This window comes from Neovison vison, chromosome 8, assembly GCF_020171115.1.
Source record: "Neovison vison isolate M4711 chromosome 8, ASM_NN_V1, whole genome shotgun sequence".
In the NCBI taxonomy this organism is placed as follows: Eukaryota; Metazoa; Chordata; class Mammalia; order Carnivora; family Mustelidae; genus Neogale; species Neogale vison.
In genome coordinates this window covers 11,838,895-11,851,399 of record NC_058098.1, presented here as the reverse complement: position 1 = coordinate 11,851,399, position 12,505 = coordinate 11,838,895, and the positions used below count along the sequence as shown (strand labels likewise).

Below are 12,505 nucleotides of genomic sequence, written 5' to 3'. Positions count from 1 at the left end.
CAAAGTTGAGAAGAATCATCCGTTTTTCTAAAATGTCAACTTTAAATCTGCCTAAATATTTATTTACAATGCTTCTTTTTCTTCTTCTTCTTCTTTTTTTTAATTTTATTTATTTATTTGACAGATCACATAGGCAGAGAGGCAGGCAGAGAGAGGGGGAGGGGTAAGCAAGGCTCCCTGCCAAGCAGAGAGTCGGATGCAGGGCTCAATCCCAGGACCCTGAGATCATGACCTGAGCTGAAGGCAGAGGCCCAACCCACTGAGCCACCCAGGCGCCCCCCTCCCTTTCTTTTTAAGATTTTATGTATTTATTTGACACAGAGAGAGAGGGAGGGAGGACCAGGCTTCTCACTGAGCAGGAGCCTGACATGGGGCTTGATCCTAAGACCCTGGGATCATGACCTGAGCTGAGGGCAGCCACTTAACCAACTGAGCCATCCAGGTGCCCCTAGAATTCTTCTTTTGTCTTCATTTTGTGAAAGAGTTCAGGAAGTAGTAAATACTGTTTTTAAGCTTGTGTAGTCAAGCATTAACTTCATGTAGTGAAGAATGTTTACATATCCATCCCTCTACTTGCTGACGAGCTAGCCCTCTTCCTTTCTCTTGATTTGTAAAACTAATGAGACTTTGAGAACCTCTTTGAGTGATGTATTCCTGGATGCATTTAAACTGGTAATGGTCAAGAATTTTCACTGAAAAGACCTCTGACCTAAAGTGAGAGTCAGATCGAAGGTCCTGAAGATGAATGTGGGCTGGGCAGTGTGGATCTGTAAAGATTTTCACTGCATGTTTTGACAGGGTTACATTTGGAACTGAGACTCTTTTTTTTTTTTTTTTTTTTTTATTTATCAGAGAGAGAGGGAGAGAGAGCTAGCATAGGCAGGCAGAGGCAGAGGGAGAAGCAGGCTCCCTGCTGAGCAAGGAGCCTGATGTGGGACTCGATCCCAGGACGCTGGGATCATGACCTGAGCAGAAGGCAGCTGCTTAACCAACTGTGCCACCCATGCGTCCCTGGAACTGAGACTCTTAATGGGCATCAGAGTGTGTATGTTTTTCTGTGGAAGAGTTGATGCTTTCATCAGATTTTTTTTTTTTTTTTTAATTTATTTACTTGACAGAGACAGAGAGATCACAAGTAGGCAGAGAGGAGGAAGCAGGCACCCTGCCTCACAGAGAGCCCGATGCGGGCCTCATCCCAGGACCCTGAGATCATGACCTGAGCCGAAGGCAGAGGCTTTAACCCACTGAGCCACCCAGGTGCCCCGTTTTCATCAGATTATTAAAGGAATCTGTGACCCATTCATGTAGAGGGAAGGCCCTGCCTTCCTTTATAGTTTTTCTTAGGAAACAAGAAAAAAGGAAATTGGTTCTATTTTCTCTATAAACCCATATCCATGGTCATGGATAAGGACTTATGTTACTTGCTGTTGATGTTTTGCTTTTAGGTTGAAGATGAAGTGAATAAGATTTGTGAAGCTGACCGAGTAGCCATTAAAGCCAACATAGTGCACTTGATGCTGAGCAGCCCGGAGCAAATTCAGAAGCAGGTAATGGAAGTCCCAGCTGTTTAAGAAGGAGACTTGTTTGTGGGACTTTAATTCATTTTTTTTTCCTTCCCCCAGTTAAGTGATGCTATTAGCATTATTGGCAGAGAAGATTTTCCGCAGAAGTGGCCTGACTTGTTGACAGAAATGGTGAATCGGTTTCAGAGTGGAGATTTCCATGTTATTAATGGAGTCCTTCGTACAGCACATTCTTTATTTAAAAGGTATTGATAAATTCACACTTCTTTTTTTATAGAGTCCATTTATTATTTAGGATTTTATTTATTTAGAGAGACCGTGCATGTTAGGGAAGGAGCAGAAGGAGAGGGAGAGAAAATCTCAAGCCAACTCCCTGCTGAGTCAGGAGCCTGCCATGGGGAATGATCTCACAACCCTGAGATCATAACCTGGGCCAAAATCAAGAGTTGGATGCTTAAATGACTGAGTCACCCAGGTGCTCCTTAAAGATTTTATTTTTATGTAATCTGTACACCCAACCTGGGGCTAGACTCAGGACCCCAAGATCCAAACGGCACATGCTCTACTGACTGAGACTGCCAGGTCCCTCAAAAATTCATGTTTTTAAAATGCTTTTTTCAAATGCTTTTGTTATATATATAGATAGTGACTATTGCCATTCCTTTGAATTTGGTAGTCTTAGAATAAGAGATAAACTTCTCAGTTCATTATTGTGTTTCTTAAGTGGGATGTTTATTTCATGTAGCTATATTACTGTGAAATAAGGTCTTAATAAACTGCTTGATTCCTTTAAAAAGAAAACCAAGAAATCCCTTTGAATTTCAGAAAGCTGTGTAGCCATGGGTTTTTCTCTAATCTGTCCTTGAAGACCTAAAAGTTACTACATAGAAACTTGTAAATTTACCTTTTTTACCTTAATTTTTTAGATATCGCCATGAATTTAAGTCAAATGAGTTATGGACTGAAATTAAACTTGTTCTGGATGCCTTTGCTTTGCCTTTGACTAATCTTTTTAAGGTAATGGAATAAAATCTTGGTGATACTTTAAAATTACTTAATATTTTAAATTGCTTAATTATTTGTGTAAATTTTAAGAGAATGCTTTGAAAATCTAGGTAGGTGATATTTAGGCCAACATTGTTTTTGAAAAATTCCAAACCTACACAGAAACTGAGAAGACGATCTAATGACCCCCCCATGTATGTATTATACAAGTTTAACAGTATTACTTTTTTTTCTTCCCTTCCCCTCATTTTGTAGGAATGTTTAAAAGGGAATTCCAGTCATTATATTTTGCTCAAGTATTTGAGTATGCATCTCTAAAGGAATTGCTCCCCATTTTGATTCGACTGTGTAGTTTAGCTGATTAATTTATATATTTGTACATCGTTTTATATTGCATAGGCTATTTTCTTAAACATGTTCTTCATCTCTGTGAGAATCCTATAAGATTGAAAGAGGTAATTTTTTTTTTTTTTTTTTTTTTTAAGTAATCTCTATATCCACCTTGGGGCTCAAAGTTATAACCCTGAGATCAAGAGTCATATGGTCCACTGATTGAGCCAGCCAGATCCTCCCCCTACCCCATTTTGTTACATGCTCTCCCCAGTGAGTTAGCCAGGGGCCTCAAAAGAGATACTTTTTTTTTTTTTTTTTTTTTAAGATTATTTATTTGAGAGAGAAAAGAGGTAGTGACAGAGATGAAAGTGAGTGGGGAGGAGAGGGAGAAGCAGACTCCCCACGGAGTAGGGAGCCCAACACTGGGCTTGATCCCACCTGGGATCATGACCTGAGCTGAAGGCAGATGCTTAACCAACTGAGCCACCCAGTCACCCCTGAAGTAGATACATTCTTAACCTCTTTTTTCAGATAGGGAAAGAAGGTTCAGTATCACACAGCTAATAAAAAAGGAGCCAAGCGTCAAGCCCAGTTTTGCTAACTCTGGAAGAGCTGCTCATTTCCTTTTTTCAAAAAGGAAAGTTTTCTGATTTCAAAACTTTCTAAGATGTGGAATGTGCATCACATTTTTCATTGTTAGGATGTCTTACTGATGGTACATTTTTACCTAAAAAAGTAAAATTGGACAAAATATATATAATCAATATTTTCTACCTATTAGGTTGATAAAGATTCTTCATTTCTTTCCACTGGTGTTAAAAGTGTTAGAGTGCAGTGAATTGAACATTCTTGTGTCCTGTCCATCATATTATAAATAGTACTGTCTGGAGTTTGACATTTCATTCAGAAAACCTTAATATTCGTATTTCTTTACTCCACAATATAAGAAGTATCATTTGTTGTGTATCTTATACATAGTGTTCAAAGGTACTGGACATCACATGTATATTTCTTGATTCTCATATTCTCTCTCTGAGGCAGGTATTATTTTCAGATTATACATGAGATTGGGGCTCAATAAAATAACTTACTTGCTTAAAGTAGTGTTCATTATGAACAACAGAGTCTGGATTATATCTAGGTCCATCTGGCTTGCAAAATCTGTGCTCTTAGCATTCTCATCTGCTTTAGTTAATATATTTACTATGAAAATTAGCAGTGTGCGTAAGTTTTATAGATAAGCCTGTTTATTGCAGTTAGAATAACAAATAATTTGAAACAACTTAGATGCCAGGGGAATCATTTAAGAGAGCATATAAAGATAGTTTTGTAATATATTTATATACACAAAGGAGAGTGGAAGGATCTAGTCCAAGTGTTAACACTGAACTTTTAGTAGTGCTATTATGGACAGTTTAAAAATATATACTGTTGTAACATATTTTTCAGAATCTTTTCAATGACTGTATACTACTATTTAAAAGCCAAATTTTGGAGAAGATATATAGCATCAGCCTGTTTCACTTAAGTTTACAGTACACTAAAACCATGTCCCTAAATTCCTTCCTAAGGCCACTATTGAACTCTGCAGTACCCATGCAAATGATGCCTCTGCCCTAAGGATTCTTTTTTCTTCCTTGATCCTTATCTCAAAATTGTTCTACAGTTTAAACTTTCAGGTAAGTTTTTTTTTATATTTCTTGCTTTTGATTCTTTGATATCAAGTATACAAGTTTTCAATTAATAAAGACTTCTTTGCCAGCATTGATTTTTCTGAAAGAAATTAGTGTTTTTCTGACTCCCATCCCATTTTTTTGTCTATAAGTAGTGTTCCATTTTATAGTCATTCCTAGAGATATTTCTAGGACACTTCACGGCGAGAGGTAGCATTTTCTTATGTTCTAATAACTTAGAGGACCCTACTTCCTGGACCACTGTTTTGGACAGTCACCCTATATACTGTATTATTGAAGACGTGGAGAGATCATATTCTCAGGCCTTTCTCTTTAACTCATTTAAGTGGATATTAACACTGGAAGAATAGTGTTTTGGTTAGAGGTCTATGACTCACTTATACAAAAAGGCTTTTATTGACACATGGGAGACCAAATGCTAAAAAACCAGGTTTGGGAAGGTATAAGAACCAATGGCATTTCTGAGGAAACAGCCATAGACTTCTGGTAGAAAATGCCTGGTCACCGTCTTGCTACTGAGACAGTGGCCTCCATTCTTTTTGTTCTTGAATCATTACTTTAAGATTCAGTGCCCCAGGAATGGGAAGAGGGGTCTCACGGTGCATATTACTGTACTGAGATGCAAGAGGAACAGTCTGGCCTTTTCCTTGCTCACAGCCAGGGCCAAGTACCTTGACTTCCTCCTCATAACATGATTATACTCACAGTGGTAGGAGGAGCGTTCTCTAAAAGGAACAGGCAAAATAGGAGATGAACAGTGCAAAATGGTATCCCCGCATCGGTGTTCAGCTGGGCACCAGTTGGAGAAATTTTTACTTAAAAGATATCACTGTTTTTGCTTGCATCTTCTTTTGAATTCTACTTCCTAGAAATCAGTTAGGGTGAGGCTTTTTTTTTTTTTTTTAAGGATTTTATTTATTTATTTGACAGAGAGAAATCACAAGTAGACGGAGAGGCAGGCAGAGAGAGAGAGAGGGAAGCAGGCTCCCTGCTGAGCAGAGAGCCCGATGCGGGACTCCATCCCAGGACCCCGAGATCATGACCTGAGCCGAAGGCAGCGGCTTAACCCACTGAGCCACCCAGGCGCCCAGGATGAGGCTCTTAATGACTTGTTAGGCATAGTCTGGAAGACCAAAGAAAGGAGCCATAATCTTTATCCTTGCAGTGAATTATCCCTCATTAAGAAGGCAGTATTGTCACACAGGAAGTCAGTAGCTGTATAAGACAGTTGAATTGGTGCTCATCTCAAAATAGATGGGATAGTTGAGAAAGGAAAAGGAAGAAAGATACTGGTGAGCACTTGAATTTTTCTAAGGAAAGGCTTCATAACAGTCTTAGCTACCTTGAAAGGAATAAGTGAATTTAGATTGGGACAGGAACTAGGTGGCATCATTTGTAGTGTATAAACCAGATAGACAGTGGTTTACTCAGCTGCCAGACCCAGCCGGAATAAAGAATTTTTTTTTTTCTTTTTAAGATCTTATTATTTATTTGACAGACACAGAGAGAGAGGGAATACGAGCAAGGGCAGTGGGAGAGGGAGAAGCAGACTTCCTGTGGCTCTTGATCCCAGCACCCTGGGATCATGACCTGAGCCGACGGCAGATGCTTAATAACTAAGCCACCCGGGTTCCCCTGGAATAAAGAATTCTTGTCTAAATAGTTAATGGTTGGCTCAGGCTGAGGAGTGTGGACTTAAGCCTCTTTGGGATGGGGACAAAGCCGACTAAAATAACATTAATTTTAATCAAAAGTCTCAAGTAGTGTTTATTCTTTAGGACCTCCCTGAGTTTTTTGAAGATAATATGGAAACCTGGATGAACAATTTCCATACCCTCTTGACGTTAGATAATAAGCTTCTACAAACTGATGTAAGTATTTAAAAATGTTTCACAGGTAGCTCTGTTTTAAATGAAGAATTGTTTTGAAATATAATATTAGATTTTGATTAAACCTCCATTTTTAAAAGTGTAAAATAAAGTCTCTCTTCAAAGCCTTGGAATATAGTTAGACTTCAGAAAATGAAATAGTTATCTGAGAGCATTTATATATTATTTTACTTTTTAAAGATTTTATTTATTTGTCAGAAAGGGAGCACATACAAGGGAGCAGCAGGCAGAGGAAGAGGCAGGCTCCCCACTGAGCAGGGAGCCTGATGTAGGACTTGATCCCAAGACCCCGGGATCATCACCTGAGCCAGAGTTAGAGGCTTAACAGACTGAGCCACCCAGGTGTCCCAAGACAGGTGTCCCAATAAATAAATAAATATTTATTTTATTTTTAAAAGATTTTACTTATTTATTTGACGGAGAGAGACTTATAAGCAGGGGAAGCAGCGGGGAGCGGGAGAAGGAGAAATAGACTCCTTACTCAGCAGGAAGCCTGATGTGGGGCTCAATCCCAGGACCTAGGGATCATGCCTGAGGTGAGGGCAGATGGTTAACCAACTGAGCCACCCAGGTGCTCCTGTTTATTTATTTTTTAAGTGAACTCTCACCAACATAGGGCTCAAAACTCTGGACCCAGAGACTGAGAGTTGCACATTCTACTGAACATTTAAATTTTGGTTCCTAAAAATTTTTTTACTCTTACAGTATTAATAGGTAGAATCCAAGAATATAAGTAATATTTGATTATGTGGCATAGTCTACATTTATTATTATTTTTTAAAATTATTTTTTATTTAAATTCAGTTTATATTTGGTTATTTTTAGCACATAGAATTACTCTTTTTTTTTTTTTTAAAATATTTTATTTATTTATTTATTTATTTGACAGAGAGAGATCACAAGTAGAGAGGCAGGCAGAGAGAGAGAGATAGGGAAGCAGGCTCCCTGCTGAGCAGAGAGCCCGATGTGGGACTCGATCCCAGGACCCTGAGACCATGACCTGAGCCGAAGGCAGCGGCTTAACCCACTGAGCCACCCAGGCGTCCCAGCACATAGAATTACTCTTATTGTGGCCTGGCGTAGGTAGGTTCACAGTTTATAGAGAAGGCTATTTCTTTACAGGATTGAAAGTAAATCCTCAGAGTATTCACACTGTGAACATTTTATGAAACAGAAAGCTATCATTGAAGATATTAAGAAAACTTAAATCTTTATACCAGTAGGCTCTTTTTAAAAAGTCAGTGCAGCACAGGAATGTGGGAGCATTGTGAAGGTTTGTAATATGTTAATTAAAATTTCTGGTCTGGGTTTTATAATAATATGTACATTTCATTATAGCACTTTGTGTTACCATTTGCTTATTTATTAATAGACTTTGATCAACCTCTTTTCCAAGAAACAAAAAAACATAAAAGCAAAATATTAAGAATGCTTCCATTTTGGATAAAATTAGAAAAGGTGATTCAAATCAGTTTTTAGGAGTGGGATGCAGAAAGAGTTATTATTGTGGGTGTACAGCAAATTTTATCTGAGATTTGCCAACTAAAAAGCAACAACAATAAAAAATAGAGCGCCCATGAAATAATTCTTTCAGTCTAGTAGGAGAAAGCAATGCCCTCAGAAAACAAAGCTTGTCTTCACACTTCTATCTAAAGGACGTTTTTCACCTAGGATTCTTACAGGGAGCTGTTTGCCCATTTATCCAGGTACTACCACCTTGTGTCCTCTCCCTATGTAATATCCCTTACCTTATGCCTTGAAGAGCTTCCTGTTTTCTCTCTTCTAAATTTGAGTTCTTTCGCACATAGCCCAACTCCGAAAGTGTTTATGGATTGCTGTTACAGTACAGATCGTTACATAAATGACTGTCATGGTTTAGATTGGGATTGGCAAACTCTTCCTCTAAAGGTTTAGGTGGTAAATATTTTTGATTTTGTGGCTGCACAGTCTCTGTTCTGGCTGCTCGGCCCTGCAGTTGCGGTTGAATGAAAGCAGCTGTAGGCAATGCTATAAATCTTGTAAACGTAGAGAAGGAACAATGTCAATGTAAAGAAGGAAGGGCTGTGTTTCAGTAAAATTTCACTTACAAAAATAGGCAGCAGGCCTACAGACCACAAGTTTGACCCTTAAATTAGCTTGCTTTTTAATATATTATAACCAGAATATTGTGGGTGAGAATCCTATTGCATTATTATTTTAAAGATTTTTATTTATTTGAGAGAGAGAGTGAGCGAGGGAAAGAGCACATGAGCAGAGCAGAGGGAGAGGGAGAAGCAGCCTCCCTGCAAGCAGGGAGCCCAGTGGCAGGACTCGATCCCAGGGCCCTGGGATTATGACCTAAGCTGAAGGAAGATGCTTAGACGACTAAGCCTCCCAGGCACCCCATCCTATAGCATTATTTAATCTTAACATATTTGAAATGAGAACCTTTTGGGAGGAGATACAAGACAGTGTAGCTGACCATGTTACAAAGGAAAGTGTGATATGGTCTTTTATCCTTCAGGTTTCTCTAGGAATATGTTATTTTCAGTTGAATATGTAAATATCTCATAATTCAGCTACCAAAAGAAAAGTCTCTAATCGCTCCATGATTAATAAATGATAAGCATTTCATTTGTTATGTATTTGAAATACTAAGTGAATCCATTGACGTTGGCATAGTTGTAGATTACAACCCTAGGTTTTATTTTTAGTTTCAGGAATTACAGCTACTCTGTATTTATGGTAATTTTCAAGTTTTATATTTGAGTTTTCTGTTTTCTCATATGTGAGGATGAAGAGGAAGCAGGCTTACTGGAGCTCTTAAAATCCCAGATTTGTGACAATGCTGCACTCTATGCACAGAAGTATGATGAGGAATTTCAGCGGTACCTGCCTCGTTTTGTCACAGCCATCTGGAATTTACTAGTTACAACAGGTCAAGAGGTTAAATATGACTTGGTAAGATGACGGTGGAGACGCATAATTAAGACATTCTCTTCCTACCTCCCCCAAGAAATAAATGATTCAATCTTGCTGTTAAAAATATGCCTATTAAAAAAAAAATGCCTATTTTTGTGTTTCATTCCAGTTGGTAAGTAATGCAATTCAGTTTCTGGCTTCCGTCTGTGAGAGACCCCACTATAAGAATCTGTTTGAGGACCAGAACACACTGACAAGCATCTGCGAGAAGGTTATTGTGCCAAACATGGAATTTAGAGGTAATTATAGCAAAGTCTAAAGCCTTTTCAGGAGATTAAAAACTTGGTTTTTTTAAAGCATATATTAGTATAAGTTTATTATTAAGTCTGCCCCATGTTGTGCATGCAGTCTGATTTTTTTTATTGCTAATTAAAACTTCCTGTAGGTCACTTATTCCCTATTTTCTAAACTAAGACAAGAAAAAAAAAAGTGGTATAAAAGACATTTGTGAGTGTTGCTGTAATGAGCTTTGTTTTATGTTGTAGAGCGTTTCTCACAGAAATATTGAATAAGGTTAAAAAAAAAATTCTATTACATTGAGAAGAAAGTAAACCATCTAGGATCTCAGTTTAGGAAAGAATTTGGTTTTGTTTGATTTAGTGTTTCACTGAGGTAAATAGCTGTTGTGAAATAGTTGAGTGTGGAAGTGATTGATAACCTTTAAATGCAGAGCTGAAGCCCACTTAGTTTCTGATTAAGGTTAAGAGAGTCCCAAGACTATATTTAAAGATTTATATTTATATACAAATTGCCTTCTGACAGCTGGGAAGAACAGATAGTAAATGTGGAAGGAATTGTGTTTTATGTCAAAGTAATCATTAGGTCAATGGTGCTCAAATTATCAGGAACTAAAAGGAATCAAGAATAATACAGGGTGAAGTTTTATTGCCTTTTGTGTTTTTGTAAAACTGTAAAGGACAAATCATTTTGATGTTGTCTATTTTACTTTTTGTGGTTTGAAATGATTTTTATGAAGTAATAGTGATTATAGTTGTTAGGCTCTTTGTTTTTTTAATGTCCTTCCAGAAAAGTAGACATCCCTAGGTTGGGCCCAATGTTCAACTTTTTTTTTTTTTTTTTAATTTTACTTACTTATTTGACAGAGATTACAAGTAGGCAGAGAGGCAGGCAGAGAGTGAGTGGGGGAAGCAGGCTCCCTGCTGAGCAGATAGCCCAATGTGGGACTTGATCCCAGGACCCTGGGATCATGACCTCAGCCGAAGGCAGAAGCTTTAACCCACTGAGCCACCTAGGCAGCCCCCCCCTTTTTTAAGATTTTATTTATTTATTTGAGGGAGAGAGAGAGACATGAGAGGGGAGAGGTCAGAGGGAAAAGCAGTCTCCCTGCCGAGCAGGGAGCCTGATGTGGGACTCGATCCTGGGACTCCAGGATCATGACCTGAGCTGAAGGCAGTTGCTTAACCAGTTGAGCCACCCAGGTGCCCCAACATTCAACTTTTGAAGTTGGTGGTGAAGTCTAATTCTGGGGACATGGTCACATTAGAACAAGTGAGCTGTGTGACTTACCTATTACCTCACCTTTTAGGGTGGCATTTGCTGTTCTTAAGTAATGATTAAGAATATATGAAGTAGGGGCGCCTGGGTGGCTCTGTCATTGAGTGTCTGCCTCCGGCTCAGGTCATGATTCCCGGGTCCTGGGATAAAGCCCTGCATCGGGCTCCCTGATCAGCAAGAACCCTGCTTCTCCCTCTCCCGTCCCCCCGCTTGTGTTCCTTCTCTCGCTATCTGTCAAACAAACTAACTCTTAAAAAAAAAAAAGACTATATGAAGTAGGGCACCTGGGTGGCTGAGTCAGTTAAGCGTCGGCCTTAGGCTCCAGTCATGATCTCAGGGTCCTGGGATCGAGCCCCACATTGGGCTCCCTGCTCAGCAAGGTGCCTGCTTCTCCCTCTCCCTCTGCCTGCTGTGTCTGTCTGCTTGTGCTCTTTCTCTCTGTCAAATAAATGAATAAAATCTTAACATACATACATATTATATACACACACACATACACGAAGCAGTCTTTTTTCGGAAAGGAACATTTTGCTGGAAAACATGGCAACTCTACATAGTCTTCTGTGTACTTGGCTGTGAAAGTACAATGACTTGTTCTGTCTTTGGCTGAGTTACTCGAAGTGCCATCTCTCTTTGAAGCTGCTGATGAGGAAGCCTTTGAAGACAATTCTGAGGAGTACATAAGAAGAGATTTGGAAGGATCTGGTATGTATTTTGTTTTTAACTTAGTCTGACAGCAAAGCTCTTTTAAACTTGCTCTTTCTGGTTACTCTGGGGAGCAGTGGGAGTTGGCACAACCGCCTTTCCTCCTCTAACCTTGTACACCTTCAAGAGTGGCTGTTGTTTGAGCTTGAGCATATGTTCAACGTTGAATCACCTGCCTTCTCTTTTTTAATGTGCTTATTAGTGTGTAACTACTACTGTAACCTTTTTAGTTCCCATTTTGTATTTGTTGTGAACAAAAGAATGTTTTTGTTTTTAAGATTTTGTTTTTCATTGTTGATGTTGCTAAGAGCGATCAGGTGACAATTCATTGCCTTATAATCTTTGATCGGTTGGTTGGTGGATGTTTCTCCTATGATATATTTCCCTTTCATTTTATAGATATTGATACTAGGCGCAGAGCTGCTTGTGATCTAGTACGAGGATTGTGCAAGTTTTTTGAGGGACCCGTGACAGGAATCTTCTCTGGTTATGTTAATTCCATGCTGCAGGAATATGCAAAAAACCCGTCTGTCAACTGGAAACACAAAGATGCAGCCATTTACCTAGTGACATCTTTGGCATCAAAAGCCCAAACACAGAAGGTGAATCTTTTCAATATAGTTTTTTTTCTAAAGTAGACTTGGTGTGGTAACCACAGAAATCAGAACTAATACATTTCTTTTTTTTTTTTTAAGATTTTTAAAAATTTATTTGATAGAAAGAGACACAGCAAGAGAGGGAACACAAGCAGAGGGAGTGGGAAAGGGAGAAGCAAGCTTCCTGTTGAGTAGGGAGCCTGATGCGGGGCTCGATCCCAGAACCCTGGGATCATGACCTGAGCCGAAGGCAGGTGCTTAACGACTGAGCCACCCAGGCGCCC

General features: G+C 39.0%; 1 protein-coding gene across 1 annotated transcript in view; it reads left to right on the top strand.

Annotated features, from left to right (window-relative positions):
• Positions 1-12,505, top strand: part of CSE1L (chromosome segregation 1 like) — a 52,145-nt gene that overhangs the window by 24,951 nt on the left and 14,689 nt on the right. Inside the window, exons 4-12 of the mRNA XM_044262876.1 lie at positions 1,446-1,547; positions 1,623-1,768; positions 2,450-2,540; positions 4,433-4,540; positions 6,334-6,426; positions 9,217-9,384; positions 9,515-9,644; positions 11,560-11,625; positions 12,025-12,227. Coding sequence (XP_044118811.1) covers positions 1,446-1,547; positions 1,623-1,768; positions 2,450-2,540; positions 4,433-4,540; positions 6,334-6,426; positions 9,217-9,384; positions 9,515-9,644; positions 11,560-11,625; positions 12,025-12,227 — 1,107 coding nt within the window. The remainder of the gene's footprint in view (positions 1-1,445; positions 1,548-1,622; positions 1,769-2,449; positions 2,541-4,432; positions 4,541-6,333; positions 6,427-9,216; positions 9,385-9,514; positions 9,645-11,559; positions 11,626-12,024; positions 12,228-12,505) is intronic.